At 36.9% G+C, this 19,480-nt stretch overlaps 1 protein-coding gene across 1 annotated transcript in view; it reads right to left on the bottom strand.

The window, feature by feature from the left end:
* Positions 1-19,480, bottom strand: part of LOC124597969 (roundabout homolog 2-like) — a 699,738-nt gene that overhangs the window by 22,864 nt on the left and 657,394 nt on the right. The window contains exons 13-15 of the mRNA XM_047135972.1: positions 13,758-13,933; positions 6,690-7,114; positions 6,016-6,157 (exon numbers count right to left, since the gene is read on the bottom strand). Of these exons, the coding sequence (XP_046991928.1) occupies positions 6,016-6,157; positions 6,690-7,114; positions 13,758-13,933 (743 nt within the window). The remainder of the gene's footprint in view (positions 1-6,015; positions 6,158-6,689; positions 7,115-13,757; positions 13,934-19,480) is intronic.

The following is a 19,480-nucleotide window of genomic DNA, read 5'->3' on the forward strand; positions in this document are numbered from 1 at the left end:
AAAAGAAATGTGAATTTTACAGTTTCCTTTCTGCTCAGAAGAACAAATGTTTAGTTGCTCAACATTAATTGCTTCTTTTTTATGTACATTTTTCACTCTTCATCAGTCACCACATCATCTTTAATACAAGTTACTGGTTTAATTGATTGTAAGCGATTTTTTTGTCTCTCCCCTCCCCCCCCCCCCCCTCCCCCTGCAAATTCGTCATTCAAAAAATTTTTGCAGATTAAACTATTGCTTAGAGATCAATATTTTTACATTGTTTAATTGATTAATGTAGGGGTCACCTTCCATTTACAGATGAAACTTTGGCTATTGTCATCACTTGCAAATTTATTTTGAAGGTGTCAGAAGGGTAGGGATGGGCAAGTAATACTCACATTTGAACAGGCTCAAGATTTCCCAATACACCAAAGCATTCAATACAATATCAACTTTGCGCAATCAATCACATAACATTTGACTTGTGAGGCCCTAGTGCAAGCGATAAGTGAAAAACTGTGAACAAGCCACTACAATAGTCTATTGTTCTGTTCAAAATTTGAAAATTCTATCATATTACAAGCTCTTGTTGTATTTGAACAGGTTTGGAATAAATGTTGTCATAATGTATGGATACCATGTATAAATATTTATGCTACTTTTTAAATAAAGGTAACATTCAAATGTAATAATGTTGTCCTTCAAAAAAGACTTGATTCTGGGCCCAAGTCAATATTTTATTTGGTTATGAGAGACTATAATGCTTTATCAGGTGGGCTGCAAATAACAAATTTGGTTGCTGTTTCCTAGAGTACCGCGTAATCAGCTTTAGAAAAAGATGGTGACATTCAGATGAAACAAGAAAGAGAATTAATTCAAAGTTAAATGTCTAAAAATGATCTAAAAAATGAAATAAACCATATTTACTGGCTATAATTGGTATCAGGAGATTAAATTACAGCAGGAAGACCCATTGTGGAGATAATACGAACAGGCGTCACTAGATCGTGGAACAAGTGAAAGTACTAGAATAGGACTGAATTGTGATTGCAATCTTTTATTTATGTATTAATTGCTTTTTTTTTTTACATACAACCTGCACTATAGAAGATATTGCAGTCCGTGTTTCACTTGTATTCGAGCACAGCACCTTGGAACGGTTGGAGGGGGAACAGTGACACCAGCTTGGCTGAAAACTAAGATTAAGGTAGGGAATGGAGTAGTGAGTGGACAGCAAATTTTATCATGCTGCCACCAATGGGAATATACAGAGGATACTTTGAATTTTTATGAACATTTAAACTGCAGTTTGTAGTTGGAATCAAATTGACTTTAAAACTTGGCAAATACTCAGTCGTGCAGGAGATGGTAAATGTCTAGATAGGTGCCAGTAGCGTACTTAGACATTACTTGCAGCAATGTTGTCGATGCTCACTGTGAGGTATGCTGGGAATAAAAAGGGGTGTGTCAGTTGCCAGTTCAATGCGACCAATGAGAGACTGGTGGGCAGATGATATGTTTGACAGCAAGACAGACTGCAACATTCTCCCATCAGTATAGAAGCAAAATCCGCTGTGTATTTGTAAAAAACACCTGTTTTCTCAGTTGCACCATAACAATCACTTTAGAAATTAGAACATATTTGGAAAAGAAAACCAAATATTTGTGACAATGGAAATATACAGTTCACCGCTGTGCTGTTAGAATGATGATGACAATGATGATTATAGTGATAATGATTAAAAATACTGATAACACAGGTGACAGTTGTAGTAGGCCTAAACAAAAATTGTTGTGAAGATAAAAATTAATGCATACGATCAGTAAATAGCATAAGCTCTGGATAGTTATAATGCTAACTTCTTAGGCAGATAATTTATGCCAGTACAACTGTTTGTAATTACGATTAGTCAGAATACATGTAAAACAAATTTTTCTCAAGAAGCCTTTTAAAAGGAGAGCGTAATCTTACATTCAGGATCATCTTGTACTTGAGTAAATATGGTACGTTAGGTCCTCTCGGTTATGTTTGTATTCAGTCAGAATTTTTACTATGAATTTCATATACGTTATCAGACACCATATTTCATAATACAGAGTGAACTAGGTATTATAAACATGACATTAAATCTCATTTCCTGCTATATAATTTGTGTAAGTTTTCATATTACAGCTTTTTCAACATATACCTGCCCATATGCTACTTTTTCTCTCCATCTTCACATCTTCTAACTCTGTGCACTGTTTGAGAACAGCTTATCTTATAAGAATGCACATACACCTATCATTTTGTCTCCTGGCACTGTACTTCATTTCTAAGGACCTCACTGTTGGTGGCTGTTAAACTCTATTGTATAGTTTCTTTGTTACTTCATCTTACAGCTTTTCTTTCTCATTTTCTCAACTCCATTGCATCTCTGGAAGGCTTGAAGTACAACCAGTGTTTGTTCTCTCTTGTATGCCTTAACATTCTGTCATAAATCACAATTCTTTTAAACTGAAATGCTTTTATGTAATTTTGATTGCTGTGGGAAGGTTGTGGCAAATGAATCTATTTCTTTCTAAGTTTTGCTGTCTGCATATCCATGGTTTAGCACTAACATTGGAAATGTAGATTTAGTTTTCTTTTGTCTCTTCTCTCAGTTATTGAATGAATAATTTCTCACTGCAAAATTTTGCAGACATTGTTACTGTTATTTCAGTTGTTTTGCCATTAGCTAGTATGTCTCTAAGGGCACTGTAGACAAAGATAAAAAGTTTTGGTCATTTATACCAAGAAATTGCACTCAGAAGGAGGAATTTCAAAATCCCTGACAGACTGAATTTTTATGGTTGCCCTAAATCAATTATGGCAAGCTCTGGGGTGGTTCTTTTCAAAATTAACTGTGCACTCCTAGAGAAATCTGAGCTTGTGATCTGTTTTTAATTATCTTGACATCAGGAGGAGTAAACTCTAGCATTCCTTTTTCTGGGACAAAATAAGCAGACATCAACCATGTTAGGTTATTTCTAACAAAAGCTTGCATAAATAAGTGCTCTATAATTTCATGATGCACACCCCTTGAAAATCGATTTTTTTTTTTTTTTTTACAAGTACCAGAACATTTTTTTCACAAGTACCAGAACAATATAGTCAGCTGGCACAACATATAATTAAAGGTAATATGTGTGTGTATTTGCATGCTATAGCTCTGTAATAGGATTTGTCCAGAAGCTTGCAATATCCTCAGTTTAGTTTGTGTGCCTATCAACAATTCAGCATCTCTAATATTCAGTGAGTACTGCTTCCATTATTTACTTTTCTGTGTCATATTTTCTGTTATAGGATCAGCAAGTATTTATTTAGTGTATTAGGAGGAACTAGAATGCTGCAATCTTTCTTTTGACAATTTATTTGAGTTTTGATAACTTCCCTTGCTGCTTTACATTTATTTGAAGAGTTAAGAATGAATCCATCATTGGCCTTGCATTTTGCTGTTTTGATTGCAGTTCTGTAGTGCTTTTTTATAATCTTGGATTTATCCCTATCTGCTTTATTGTGTTGTGATCTGTTGTAATCCAGGAGCATCAAGATTTTAAAGTTATTTAGTTGTGGTGTATACCAGTGTTTTAAACTTCCTGGCTTAGAATGGGTGTTATGGTTATAATCTTTCTTATAAAATCTAGGGCATACTTCTTCAGAGGTATCAGTTACCACTTCTAAATCTTTTGGCTGACTCAGTAACATGCATTTCATGAGTAAGTATTTCATTCCACTGTATTAATGTTAATCTACATTTTAGAGTTCATTAATAGGTCTGATTATTCTTTCCTGGCACCTATCTTTTTCATAATCTAGGGGAATTCTTAGCCACAATCCTTCATTGTCAGATATACCTAATTTGATTGTATTGAATTGACATCCACTTGTGTGAAAATTACAGATAATGTTATCCAAACCTGCATTCAGTATAGTGGGCTTATCATTAATACAGCAAAAATTTAGTGACCTTAGTATGTTGAGTAATTGCTTACAGTTCTACTCCTGATCCTAATGTCTATGTAAATGTCACCAAATATTAAAACTCTGCAAATTTTATTCTTAAGTAACATGATTACAAGTTTCTGAAGACTTCCAATTTTGGCAATAGTACTGCTGCAACTCCGAAGTTAGATTCTACACAATGTACATTTACATCTATAATTTCATAGTGTAGTTTTAGAGTTTTATTAATATAGATATACACACCACAATGTTTTATATTTATTCTGTAACTAATTCATAGCCATTTGATACACTTAACACTAGTTCTCTACATGAGAACCAATGTTCATTTATCATGAATGTGCTACAGATTAACTTTTCCAACCAGTACTGGAGTTCCAGAAGTTTATTTTATATATGGAAGAACATTAGGCTTCTTTCAGTGCAAGCTGTTAATAAGTCTACTCCAAAATTATCCAGTGCACTTACTATACTTGTCAGTTCTAGTTATTCTATTATTATTTTCTTTTAACACAGATGGATACCTATTTGTAGATGTCACCTTATTTTTTATTGTAGTTTTGTTGCTGAAACACTGCTGTAGTATTTCTCTTCTCTAAAAAAGCATCATGACTGTAATGTAGGGCAGCTGGTTATTTCTTCTTGCAAATCAGGGTACAGAGACTTTTAATTTGTTCACTGATCTTAATTTACCTTTCATGTTCATGTGAAATCCATGCTGTGAGTCTTCATCCCCTTTCAGTTTGCTGACATCTAACAAGTGTGCATAGCTGAAGTTTTTACATAATGTCTGTAACACTGTATTGTGAGCCTCTATTTCCCCATTTACACAAGACCACTCTAGAAGATTGTACTGTACCGGTAGAGTTATCAAAACATTGGAGTGGTGCAGTTGTGGCAATAACTTCCTGTAATTTTGCAGTGTGGATTTGCTTCCATTTTTGTATACGTCGTTGGTGCCCCATTTGATCACAATACAGTCATCTTTGTTCAGTTTCTTTGTTTCAATGGTTAAGTTTTCTACAACAGACTTAAACAGAGCACCACAGAGCAAACACAGAATAATCAAAGTTTATGTTTTCACTAAGTGAAACCAAGAATCCTTTTCCATGGGTATCAGCATAAATTATGAGGTTTTCTGTTTTTCTCAACATTTTCACATTTCAGTTTGGAACTTTATTGGATGCCTCATTATGTACTATTTTGTCTGTTCTGGCAGATTTTTCACCACCTAAATCTTGAAGTGAAGAATTGGGTAACACTGGTAAAGGAGCAAGACTTACTTGTTCTGCTAGCTTGTGCATTTTCTTTGGCAAACTGTATTTATGCTGTGATGACTGAACACCTTTGGCTACACTGTCTTGAGAATAACTGATGAATAAATTTCTTGCACATCTCCTGTTATCCTTCTTGCTGTCTAAAAGTGACCCAGCTCTCTTTGCAGGCAATCTGTGGCACTCATTAGTTGTTTCTCCACTGCTACTAATCAGAGATGGCAAAAATTTAGGTTTGCATTCACAACATTTTCAGTCCAGAGCCAGTTTTTTGCCATCCCTCACTAAAGGATCTACTTTGCTGCATCGAAAATGAAACTTTTTATTGCATTGGTTAAAAGTAACACCAGTTCTCACTGTTTTGATACACTTCTTACACAGTCCATCTTCTACAGTACATTAGTCTTCCATTGATCTATGATCACAATCAGTGTTTCCACTTCTGCTTAGCTGTGTAGTATATAGTTTGACTTATATGTGTCTGCACTTCTTATATTCTTGATTTTAATATTTTATTATGTAATTAATAAAAATATTACACTACACTATAAATTCCGAAGTGAAATAGTCTATTAGCAAGCACATAAAAAAACGGAGGCAAATTTTGACGCTAATGCAGAAAATAAAAAATTAAATTTTATTTTCAAATATTTCATTATCATCTCTTTTTGGTGCATCCATATTTAAATTGAACATTGAGTGTAAGGTAAACAACAAAAACTTTTTATTTTCACTACAGAAAGAAGTAAAGTTGATTTAACATTAATTTTTCACCTGTTTGAAGTGCATATCCATTTGCACACTGTGCACTAAAAAAATATGAATCAGAATATACATTTCTTCCAAAGAAGCCATTGGAATTCTGAGGATAGGCCGTTTCATCTGTATCTACTGGGTGACAAGTTGGATGCCAGCCCTGAAATTACATAGAAAAAAAAATTGTGAAGCATAGAAAGGAAACATACTATGTCAAAAGTGTATAAAGATGTGTATAATTTGTTAGTATTCATTACTGTGTTAAAAAATTTGTGTCTTAGGCTTAAGCACCAGACTTGTCAGCTAAAGGTGATTAGTTGCTATTACTCAACACTGTTTATAGTTTCTCTTGTAGCCTTGCTGGGGTTTTTCAAAGGAAGACCTAGAACTACTGACAAATGTCATTACATCTGTACCCAGTGAAAGTACTGCCAGAAAGCAAAACATGGCATCTCTAGCCAACTGATCAAACAAAACCAGCTAGCTGGCCGATTTAAGTCTGAGAGGCCATGAGCTTGGAATAATTTTTTCACTTTTAAATGGGTCTATTGGTAGTTCTGACATTTTCAACTCCAGAATGTACATGCTAGCAGGCCGTTCTGTCTTATGGATCTTTTAACAAATTTTAGTTAGGATTACATCTTTCTTTCGAAATGTCATGACAACTGATATGGGAAACAAAGAAGGCTTACCACATTTCCAATATTGTGCCGTGAGCTGCCAACCAAGGTAGTTGTTGCATAAGGAGCTGGACTTTCATCACCACTTCTGTAACCTTGGAAAGTGCTTAATGTGGTATGTGCAGCATCTACCTCAGCATAAGCTGGCATGTGCTCATTTTCAGCTTGTGTGTCTCCTGCTTCATAAGATGGTGTTGACCGAATCCCAGTTTCTGCATATGCTGGAGTGGGTTCAAGCATTCCATTATCTATACATTCTTTCATTGTTGGTGTTACAGAGCCACCAGTAGTTATGGTGCGTGTTTCTGATGATCTCCAACAGCTAGGGGTTGGGCGATTTTCTATCCAGAGCGAAGAGTCATGGGAACTGGGTGTCAAACCGACTGCTGCTTTTAGATTTAAAGGAGCAGGAAGCACACTGGTATTTGGCCGTGAATCTGAAACATATTGAAATAAGACACATTATGTAATACACTTCAATCCAAAACAAAATTAAGATAGTGGAAACGACCTGCCAGCTTAGATGAAAACTCAGTTTGTACATTAATATAATATTGCAAGATAAGATTATTTTCTAATAATTATATTACTCACTGATTAAACAGGAGATGATATGTGTGGATGACTTTATAATACAAAAGCAACATGTAATAAAGTTCTTATTTACAGTAAGATGAAGCACAAATATTTACCACCTGCCTCAAGCAGAAGGACTGGCACAGTTGCTATAGCTACATTAAATAGTTGACAACAAATAACAGCTCAGACTTTTGTGGCTATGAGTTTCTTTCTCAAGTATAAGATATAGCACTGGAAGTAGGATTTAGAGATGACTTTTAAATCCACGTCAATAGATGCATTTGCTGAGCATCAGGCGAGCATCAAAATTAACAATGGTAAAAATAAATTCTTTGTCAGGAGAAAGAGAGAAAACAAATTTTTGTTTGACTTTCCAGCAGAGCTTCTAATTGATCTACAATCTGCTCTGGTATAAATATATTTATATTTATTACTTTCGTTCTATAGTTGGGACATTTGGTTCCAAAAATCTGCTGAGAAGTTTGTGTTGAGTATTTTAGTTTTGGTACTTGTCAGTCTAGCTGCAGTGTTTGCTTTTTGTCATTGCAAGCTTTTTGTTCTGAAACATTTTTATGTTTTTGGACTGAAATATCCCATCTACAAATAACAGACAGCACAATGAAAGTGATGAAAACAGCACTGCAAAAAAATAATAGGCACTAATTTCATTTGTGGGACTTGGAAAAAAAAAAAGGAAAATTTGCAATGACATGATGAAAAGCAGAAGAAGTAAACTCAGGGTGTGGTTACAAGATAATCAGCTTCATTTTTATTTTTGTTTTTATTCCAAAATTATTCCAACCTTCAGATATTTCCTATTCCTTATTGTTCTTGCCTCTCGTTTTCTCTTTACCTCCAATACAGAATGATTTTTTCCACCACATACAAACTCTAGGGATGATCGATGAGAGGATACAGAACAAAGAAGGTCTAATGAACTTGTGTCCAGAAATGTACAGTTTTCGCACTAGAGAACACTTATTCAATCATACATTGTCACAGAGACTGTGATCTAATACATGCTGTAACATACGGTTACAGTATGTGATGAAAATAGTTTCCATGTGCCTCAATGCATGCGTGTATGTGCCATGGCATGTTCTGTCTCATATGTTCACATCGGCCAGGCTGCATCCGAACAGTCTCAAAGACAGCATGAGTATGCTCCTCCAGTGTCTCCACATCTGGAATGGACTCTGTATACATGATAATTTTGCGATGGCCCCATTACCATAAATTTCATGTGTTAGGATCCGGTGAACAAGCAGGCCATGCAACTGGACCCCCTCGTGTGATCCATCAATCAGTAAGTCACGATTGAGATGTGTCCAGATTTTAATGGCAAAGTGGGCTGGATCACCATCATGTAGCAGCTACATAACTCATTGAATCATCAATGGCACTTCTTCCAGCAGGGGAGGCAAAGTCACCTACAAGAAATGCCAATAATTCCATCCTGTTAGTTGATGTGGAAGGAAGATATGCCCCAAAATATGGTCACCAATTATCCTGGCCCACACATTCCAACTGCAATGATGCTGATGATTTGCGGTCACCACACCATAGGACTCTGCTAACTATCCCACAGATGACTGTTATGAAAGTTGAAGATACCACTCCACATAAAGGTGACCTCATTTGTGAATAGGGTGGATGATACAAATTCCAGAATCGTTGTTGCCTGGCAAAGAAACCAGTGACAAAACTGCTCCTGATATGGAAAGTCTGTCTCTAGTAAGCCCTTCACATGATAAGGGAAGTAACAAATGTCATGGAGAATGTTCTACATGGTTGCCTGGCTTAGCCTGTACTGGCAGCCCAACTACTTGGTACTGACACAGCAGTCACCTTCCACAGTGTTAATCACAGTTTCCTGCAAGTCTGGTGTCCGAACATTCCAGGTACGTCCTTCATGATTTCCTGCATCCTGAAATGACCATGTCACATACAAATGGTGAAACACATTCGCAAACATTGAATGTTGTGGTGGTTGTTGTTGGTGGGGATAGGTCTTCCGCTGCCTGTTGCCATTTGTCTTTCCATAGGTAAACACCATCTCGGGAATCTCACGATTTGAATAAGGAGCCATTGTGTATAATGCTGTATCCCATTCACTGCAAGGTAAGTCAGCAAGAGAAGTGAATCGGGCACAACATTACCAGTTACTATGGCAGGAGAGGGCGCTAGGGCATGACGAATGAGGAACAGCACCACCCTCTAGGAGGAAACCATACATACTGTGACTGTGGCTGTGTGGACTGGGCATATTAGACTGCAGTCTCTGTAACAAAGAATGATTGAATAAATGTTCTCTAGCATGGAAACCATGCACTTCTGGGCATAAGTTCATTATACCTTTCTTGTTCCATATCTTCTCATTGATTGATCCCTAGAGTTTGTATATGGTAGAAAAATCACTCTGTATTTGTAGGAGAGCAGGTAATCTAATGGTCAACAAGCACTCAAGATTTATTGCTAAGCTAAAAAAAAAAAAAAAAAAAAAAATAAAGATGTTGTATGGAAAGTAAGTTGTAATGAAATGTAAAAATATCAAGATTTGTCTCTATTTATGAGACATTTATCACAGTGTGGGACCAGCTTTTGTTTATCCTAATTGTAAAAATGTGCCACCTGTGATGAAAGACAGTTGATGTCTCTGTGAAGACATCCACTGTGATACACATCACTGATATACTACATCTGGAATATCTGTGACTTTATCAAAGACTGCAGTGTGTTCTGAGATATGTTTGCTTAAGATATGTCTTTGTCTATCATGATTTAATGAAGTATAACACCTCATATATGTTACTGGTGCACCCACTGTTATCAACATAGTGACATTGTCTACAACAGTTTATTTCATTTTTATGACCAACATGTCTGTTCTCTGTAACTGCTGTATCATATATGTCTACAGCAGTTTATTTCATTTTTATTACTAACATGGAAACTTGTCATCATTATGAAATGTTTGTTCTCTGTAACAGCTGTATCAAAAACTTCTACTAATTCTTCCATTTATCATGGTGGTCATTTGCATTGGTATCACATCTACATCTAGGTCTATGTGATTAATCTGCTATTCACAATTAAGTGTCTGGCAGAGGGTTCAATGAACCACCTTCAAGCGGTCTCTACCGTTCCACTCTCAAACAACGAGTGGGAAAAACGAGCACTTAAATTTTTCTGTGCGAGCCCTGATTTCTTTTATTTTATCGTGATGATCATTTCTCCCTGTGTGGGTGGGTGCCAACAGAATGTTTTTGCAATTGGAGGAGAAAACTGTTAATTGAAATATCATGAGAAGATCCCGTCACAATGAAAAACACCTTTGTTTTAATGATTGCCACCCCAATTCACCAATCATGTCTGTGGTGCTATCTCCCCTATTTCACGAAAATACAAAACGAGTCACTCTTCTTCCATCAATCCCACCTGATGCGGATCCCACACCACACAGCAGTACTCCAGAACAGGGCGGACAAGTGTGGTGTAAGCAGTCTCTTTAGTAGATCTGTTGCACCTTCTAAGTGTTCTGCCAATGAATCACAGTCTTTGATTTGCTCTACCCACAACATTACCTATGTGATCATTCCAATTTAGGTTACTTGTAATTGTAATCCCTAAGTATTTTGCTGAATTTACAGCCTTCAGGTTTGTGTGACTTATCACGTAATCGAAATTTAGCGGATTTCTTTTAGTACTCATGTGAATAACTTCACACTTTTCTTCATTCAAGGTCAATTGCCAATTTTTGCACCACACAGATATCTTATCTAAATTATTCTGCATTTCGGTTTGGTCATCTGATGACTTTGCAAGGTAGTAAATGACAGCATCATCTACAAATAATCTAAGAGGGCTACTCAGATTGTCTCCTATGCCGTTAACATCTCTTTGGGTTTTCTGCCAGGTTCTGAGACAGAGTTTTGTTGTGGAAATTATTAAAAGCATCTCACATTGATGTGCGTGCTATATTTCAAACTTCTGAAAAACTTTGCCAATCTTGGGGACTTTGCATTCTTTTAAATTTGGCATGCTTTTTTCGTTGCTTCTGCAACAGCAATCTCACCCATTTTGCGTACCATGGGGGTCAGTACCATCACTTATTAATTTATGTGGTATATATCTCTCAATTGCCATTGATACTATCTCTTTGAAATTATTCCACATCTTTTCTATGCTTACATGATCAGATCAGAAGGAGTGGAGTCTGTCTCTTAAAAAAGGCACTGAGAGCATTTTTATCAGCTCTTTTTAAATAGGTGTACTTTGCGTTTCTTTTTGATGGTCGTGGGTGTTAACGGTATTCAGTGTAGCAGCAACTGCCTTGTGGTCACTAATCCCTGTGTTAATCGTGATACTCCCTATCTGTTCAGGATTATTTGTTGCTGGGAGGTCAATTATGCTTTCGCAACCATTTATGCTTCAAGTGGGCTCATGAGCTAACTGTTCAAAATAATTTTCTGAGAAAGCATTCAGTACAATTTCGGATGATGTTTTATGCCGGCTTTAAACATATAATTTTTCCAGCATATCGATGGTAGATTGAAGTTGCCACTGACTATAAATCTATGAGTGGAGTACCTGTTTGAAATGAGACTTAAGTTTTCTTTGAACTGTTCAGCTACTGTATCTTCTGAGTCAGAGGGTTGGTAAAATGATCCAACTAATAGTTTAGTCCGATTGTCAAGTATAACCTCTACCCATACTATTTTGCAGGAACTATCTAATTCAATTTCACTACAAGGTAAAGTACTTCTGACAGCAACAAATACTCCACCACCAACTGTGGATCCTTTCTGAACACTGTTAGGTCGTTTGAAAAATTTTTGGATGAACTTATTCCTGGCTTAAGCCAGCTTTCCATACCTATAACTATTTGAGCTTCAGTGCTTTCTATTAGGGCTTGGAGCTCTGGTTCTTTCCGAACACAATTTACAAGTACAATCCCAATCATTTCTACAACTACCTTACTGTGTTTTACCTGCCCCCTCTTTTAGACGGACACCCTTTATGTGGTTTCCTGAGACCCTCTAACCTAAAAAAAAACATCCAGTCCCTTCCACGCAGCCCCCACTACCCATGTAGCTGCTTCCTGTGTGTAACCCAAGTAGCTGCTTCCTGGTGTGTAACCCAAGTAGCTGCTTCCTGGTGTGTAACCCAAGTAGCTGCTTCCTGGTGTGTAATGGACTCCTGACCTATAATGCGGAACCTGGAAACCCACAACCTGATAGCGCAAGTGAAAGAATCTGCAGCCTACGTGCTCACAGAACTGCCCGAGCCTCTGATTCAGACCCTATTAATTGTGAACATTTTCATTTCCTGAGTTATGCATACACTCTCACTCATCTGATTCACTCATTGCCTTACACATAAAAAAGAATCAAAGATCTGATGGTTAGCATATGCTGTTGTCATCTTGTGCACTCTAAAATGTCAAAAGATCTGCCTTCTACATTTCAGTTTTCATATCCCCTCTGCATTTCTGAGCATCCAAAGATGACAATGGCCATATGTGTGTAAGTTGCATTTATGTGAATGCATGCTAGTTTCCTACATCTGATGAAGGTCTTAGTCAACTAGCTGAATACATCTAATAATATTTTTCATTGTACCAATCTGCGACTCAATGCCTCCTTTATGTGGTGAGTAGCAAACTACCATTTCCATATTGTACATATGCCTAATATGAGTATATTTTGTTATAGAAATAAGGGGCAATGGTTGTAAATAAAAACTGCCAAGAGTTCAACTGAATGTCATATTCAGATAATCATCAGTTTGTTCCAACTGTTGAATTATTGTAAAAAAGGTGAAAAAAACACTACATGAACATTTGCATATTGAAAACTACAAAAATTGACATTTTATTATGAAAAGGAAAGTTGCTACTCACCTTACAGTGGAGATGCTGAGACGCAGATAGGCGCAACAAAAAGGCTGTCACAATTTGAGCTTCTGGCCAGCAAGGTCTTTGTTGAAAAACAGACAAAACACACACACACACACACACACACACACACACACACACACACACACACACACACAAATGCAACTCACACATACATACTATCTTTCTGAAATTATTCCACATCTTTTCTATGCTTACATGATCAGATCAGAAGGAGTGGAGTCTCTTAAAAAAGGCACTGAGAGCATTTTTATCAGCTCTTTTTAAATAGGCGTGTGTGTGCGTGTGTGTGTGTGTGTGTGTGTGTGTGTGAGACTCAGCATCTCTGCTATATGGTGAGTAGCTACTTTCCTTTTCTTAATATTGTTACATTCCATCCTGGATTTTCCACTGTTTGAAAACTGACATTTTCATTCAGTGCCTAACAGAAGGTGTATAGTAAGTGCATAGCTTGTTCAAACAATAATTAAGCTGTTTGATATCCTTCACAGTTTACTGTCTGTTACTTTGGCAATGATATTTAAGCACCTGCAGAGATTATACACATAAAGATATGAAATATTTCATTCACAAATGGGTGTTACCGTGCAAAGTGGTTTTCTTTGCCATGAGTTGTCTGCGTCTCACAAGGAACATGGAAGCAAAAAGCAATGCCATTACTGCAACCATGCTTCCCAGCAAAGCAATGAACCAGGTCTCTGTGAGGAAGTCATTTCCACTAATTCCAGGGCTTAGGCTTGGATCATTTCCTACAGGTTGCCTGAAAAATAAAATGATGGTATGTGAATCACAAATGGACGCAAAAGACTTACAATGAGATACAAATAACTGCGTACAGAAATATGGGAATTAGTGCTGGTGTCTTGAGATTTCTATAATTTAGCTAGGGGGTTCTATAATTTAGCTAGGGAAAATGTTTGTGAGTCAGACATATAAATGAAAAGTCACAACAAAAAAAAAGAAATATTACATTCAGTGTTAAATTATTACAGGTATAAAAGGCGAAACCAAGAGGATAGTTTTTTCCTCACTGAGCTTGCACTATATTGATGAATGAAAATAATCAATTTTTAAAAATGTAATGTAATTGCATAGATAAAAAAATCCACTCATTAAGCAGCAGCAGGAGAACACTCTTATGAAGGTGTTTAAAGCTTTTGGAGTCAGTGGCTCCTTTTCCTTCAACCATTCTGCCAGAAAAAGGAGCCATTGCTATATATACTTTCACTAATGAAATATTAAATGCTCTGAGTGACCGGAAGTCACCTGTTGGGATTTTTTTGTGATCTATCAAAGGCTTTTGATTGTGTAAATCATTGAATACTTCTAGATAAGCTCAAGTACTGTGGTATGAATGGGGCAGTGCTCAAATGGTTTAAATCATACCTAACTGGAAGAGTGCAGAAAGTTGAAATAAACAGTTCACATAATATGCAAAAAACTGGTGATTTCTCAAACTGGGAAACAATCAAGAATGGGGTGCTGCAAGGTTCGGTCGTGGGTCCTCTGCTGTTCTTAATATATATTAATGACTTGCCATACTATATTCATGAAGATGCAAAGCTGGTACTTTTTGCCGTGATACGAGTATAGCTATCACACCCAACAGACAAGAACTAACTGGTGAAACTGTAAATGATGTTTTTCAGAAAATCATTAAGTGGTTCTCTGCAAATGGGCTCTCATTAAACTTTGACAAAACACAGTATATACAGTTACACACAGTACATGGAATGACACCATTAATAAATATAGACTTTGATCAGAAATCGGTAGCTAAGGTAGAATATTCGAAATTTCTCGGTGTATGCATTGATGAGGGCTTGAACTGGAAAAAACACACTGAGGATCTGCTGAAACATTTGAGTTCAGCTACTTATGCTATTAGGGTCATTGCAAATTTTGGAGATATACATCTGAGTAAATTAGCTTACCATGCCTATTTTCATTCTCTGCTTTTGTATGGCATCATATTCTGGGGTAACTCATCATTGAGTAAAAGAGTATTCATTGCACAAAAGCATGCAATCAGAATAATTGCTGTAGCCTTACAATATATATATTTACTTATGAAATTTGTTATTAACAATCCGAATGAATTCAAAAGTAATAGCAGTGTACATGGCTACAACACTAGGAGAAAGGATGGTCTTCACTACTCAAGGTTAAATCTAGCTTTGGCGCAGAAGGGGCTAAATTATGCTGCCACAAAAGTCTTTGGGAACTTACCTAATAGCATCAAAAGTCTGGCAGATAGCCATATAGCATTTAAAAGGAAATTAAAAGAATTTCTTAATGGCAACTCCTTCTACTCATTAGATGCATTTTTGGATATAGTAAGTGGGTAATTTCCCCAACACCCACAAAATAAATAAATAAATAAATAAATAAATACTGAGTGTCATGTAATATTTTGTCTAATGTAATATCTTGTATAGACACCTTTTATTAACCTGACACGTTCCACATCATTACGAAGTGTCGTATTCATGATCCATGGAACAAGTACTAATCTAATCATTGGCTCTGAGAGCTTCCAAATGTAAATACCTTTATATACCCCCCCCCCCCCCCCCTCCCCCCATCATCCATGGCTGGCAAAATTAAATAGGCCTTTGAAGAAGAGAGAAGCAGCTGTATGAATAGCAATAGCTCAGATGGGAAACCAGTCCTAAGCAAGCTAAAAGGTGGAAGGAGTATATACAAGCTTTATAATGAGAGAGATAAACTTGATAGCAATATTACAGAAATGGAAGAGGATGTAGATGAAGAAGAGATGGGAAAACATGATACTGCTAGAAGAAATGGACAGAGCACTGAAAGATCTAAGTTGGAACAACACGCCAGGGATAATGCAAGACATATGCGACGGGCAAAATACCCTCATCCTTCAAGAAGGATGTAATTGTTACAATTCCAAAGAAAACATATGCTGACTGGAGTGAATATTATCAAACTATCAGCATAACAAGTTGTGGTTGCAAAATACTAACACAAATTCTGTACAGAAGAATGAAAACAACAGTAGAAGCTGACCTCAGGAAAGATCAGTTTAGATTCTGGAGAAATGTAGGAACACAAAAGGCAGCACTGACCCTATGACTTACCTTACAATATAGGTTAAGGAAAGGTCAACCTACATAGGCAGCTTTTGTAGTCTTAGAGGAAGCTTTTGAAAATGTTGACTGGAATATTCTCTTTGAACTTTTAACCCTTTTAGTGCCAAATACGATCTGATCGTGATCCAGATTTTCGGCGAAAAATGCCAGTAACGATCTGTTCGTGATGCCCCTCTCATTCATTTTTTCCGCGCTTGAAGGCAAAGTTGTTAGTATTTCCTAGCCAAGACGCAGAAGGAAGGTCGAAGGCACAGCATATCAATCTTCTTTTCGATTGTCAGTGCGATATTTTGAGTAAAATAAACTTCTCTGGTGGTGTTTATTTACTGACTATTTCGCGGCAGCATGGCGTCATCAAGTAAGAAGTTGCGGTTCGATACAAGTGATTTAGACAATAATATGATAAGTAGTGGAAGTGAAGATGAATTTGCAGGATTTGCAGAAAGTGAATCAGATTATGAGATGTCAGGTGGAGAAGAGGACTCGTCGTTTTCTTCTTCAAGTGACAATTGTGCGTCAGCAAATGACGACGACGACGACCAAACACAACTAAATTGCAGTGCAAATACTTTTGTTGAAGTAATGGATGAGGCATCAGATAATCCACTTCCTCCAAGCTTTGTGTATGCAGAAGTACCAGGCCCTTATACCAGCAAACGCCACACCAATTGATTTTTTCAATTTGTTCTTCTCGCTGCAGCTTTTTACGATTATGGTGACAGAGACTAACAGATACGCTCACCAGGTGATTCAGTCAATGCATTTATCGCCAAATTTGAGAATCAAACAGTGGCAACCAACAACTGTAGCAGAAATGAGGGCTTTTATAGCAGTAATTTTGAATATGGGACTGATAAAAAAACCGACGATTTTTAGTTATTGGTCAACTGATGCAAACCTGTTGACACAGTGGTTTTCGCAAATGTTTTCACGCAACAGGTTTCAGTTGTTGCTGCGGTTTTTCCATTTTGTAGACAATTCGAAACTTCACCCTCCTGGTCACCCATTATATGATCCAACAGCCAAATTTCAAGTGTTGGTGGATATTGCCAACAATGTTTTCTGTCGCTACTACACTCCACACCAGCAACTGAGTGTCGATGAAAGTCTTGTTGGGACAAAGGCGCACTCACAGCTAATCCAGTACCTTCCCAATAAACATCATCACAGATGGGGAGTCAAATTTTGGATGCTGTGTGATTCAGTCGTAAATTCCTGCTTAGGATTTTATGCATACCGTGGTGCAAAAAGTGATGATGACAAAAACGAAATAAAAGAGAATGGCCTGGGATATGTAGTTGTCATGAAACTACTAGCTCTTGGGAGCTACATGCAAAAAGGTTACCACGTGTTTTGCGATAACTTTTTTACATCTATTCCTCTGGCAGAAAAGCTGTATTCAGTTGGCACTTATCTAATGGGAACAATTAGAAGAAACAGAAAATTCCTGCCACGTGGTCTTCTGTCGAATTATGCTGTAGGTCAGCTAAAGTTTTTCAAGAAATCTTTTATACTTCTCTGTGGCTTCAGACAGAAGAAATCACAGAGAAATCCAGTCCTCCTTGTGAGTACATCGTCCTCTGCTACATCATCAGAAAAGACAATTCGCAATAGACAGTCGGTCAAGAAACCAGATGTTATTTTTGAATATAATAAGTATACGGGTGGCATTGACTCATCTGATATGATGGCATACTGCTATTTAGATGAGAGGAGGACTGTCAAGATGTGGAAGAAGGTAGTGTTCAGCATAATTGCCAGGATGTTGCTGAATGCATATGTTTTGTATACGGAAAGCCTAAACCCCAACGACAAACCACTGACACGGCTGAAGTTTAACAGCATAATCATTTGCAAACTTTCTAAACAGTGGTTTCAGGCAAGGACTGCAACCACAAGTGCAATAGATATAAATGTACCTGCTCCAACAGTATATGGTGTAGAGACTCTTCCAGGGAGAAAGGAACGCTACTGTAGTGTTTGTTCTGCGAAGGATAAGAAGCGGCGTTCACGAACAGTATGTGTTTGTTGCAAGAAAGGACTGCATCCTTCATGTGTTGGTCAGCATGTGTGCAAGTAGTTGTCATAACTGCAACCTCACATTTGTCAGTGATTTATGACTGAAGAACTGAGAACACGTTCAGAGCAAAACAATTTTTTTGTAATGTTATGTTCTTTTTGATTTTTTCCTTAGTGAAATAAAAAAAAATTGTATTCCTTTATGGTGTTTTTGTTAAGGAAACTACAGAGATTCTATATATACCTGAAATTTTTGAGTATATCATCATTTGATGGGTCTCAGAGTAAACTGAAATCAAAGTTTTAATTTTTTTTTGATAAACCCCATCATGAAAATAATTTTTTTCTCTGAAAATATGCTCTTTGACAATGTGTATTGCACATATTACTGTAGCCAGCAGCATTCCCTAAAAATAAAAAAAAAATTACATTCCTTTATGTATTAGTTTAGATTTTATTGCAAGTATGGCAGAGGTCTGCATTTTACTGTAAAATCGCATGGCACTTTTAACATGATCTTTTGAGAAACGTCTGGCACTAAAAGGGTTAAGGTAGCAGGAGTACAATACAGGCAGTGAAAGGCGCTTTACAACTTGAACTGAAACTAGGCAGCAGTTATACAAGTAAGAGTCGAGGGGCATTAAAAGGAAGCAGTGGCTGAAAAGGGAAATGTTATTCAATCAGTACACTCAACAAGCAGGAAAGGGAACTGAAGAATGATTTGGAGTAAGAATTAAAGTTCAGGGAGGAGAAATAAACACTTTGAAATTTGCCAATGATACTGTAATTCTGTCAGAGACAGCAGGAACATGGAAGAGTAATTGAATGAAATTGAAAGTGTCTTGAAGGGATGATGTATGATGGAAGATCAACCAAAGCAGAATAAGGCTAATGGAATGTAGCCACATTAAATCAGGTGATGGTGATGGAATTAGATTATGAAACAAGACATGTCAAATAGCAGATGTGATTTAACAATATTACGAAAAGGAAAATTGTTACTCACCATACAGCAGAGCTGCTGAGTCACTGATAGGCACAACGAAAAGACTGTCACAAATGTAGCTTCAGTAAGGCCGTCATCAAAAATAGTTTGCGTGACTGTGTGTGTGTGTGTGTGTGTGTGTGTGTGTGTGTGTGTGTGTGTGTGTGTGTCTGTCTGTCATCTA

This window comes from Schistocerca americana, chromosome 1 (assembly GCF_021461395.2).
Source record: "Schistocerca americana isolate TAMUIC-IGC-003095 chromosome 1, iqSchAmer2.1, whole genome shotgun sequence".
Taxonomy (NCBI): Eukaryota; Metazoa; Arthropoda; class Insecta; order Orthoptera; family Acrididae; genus Schistocerca; species Schistocerca americana.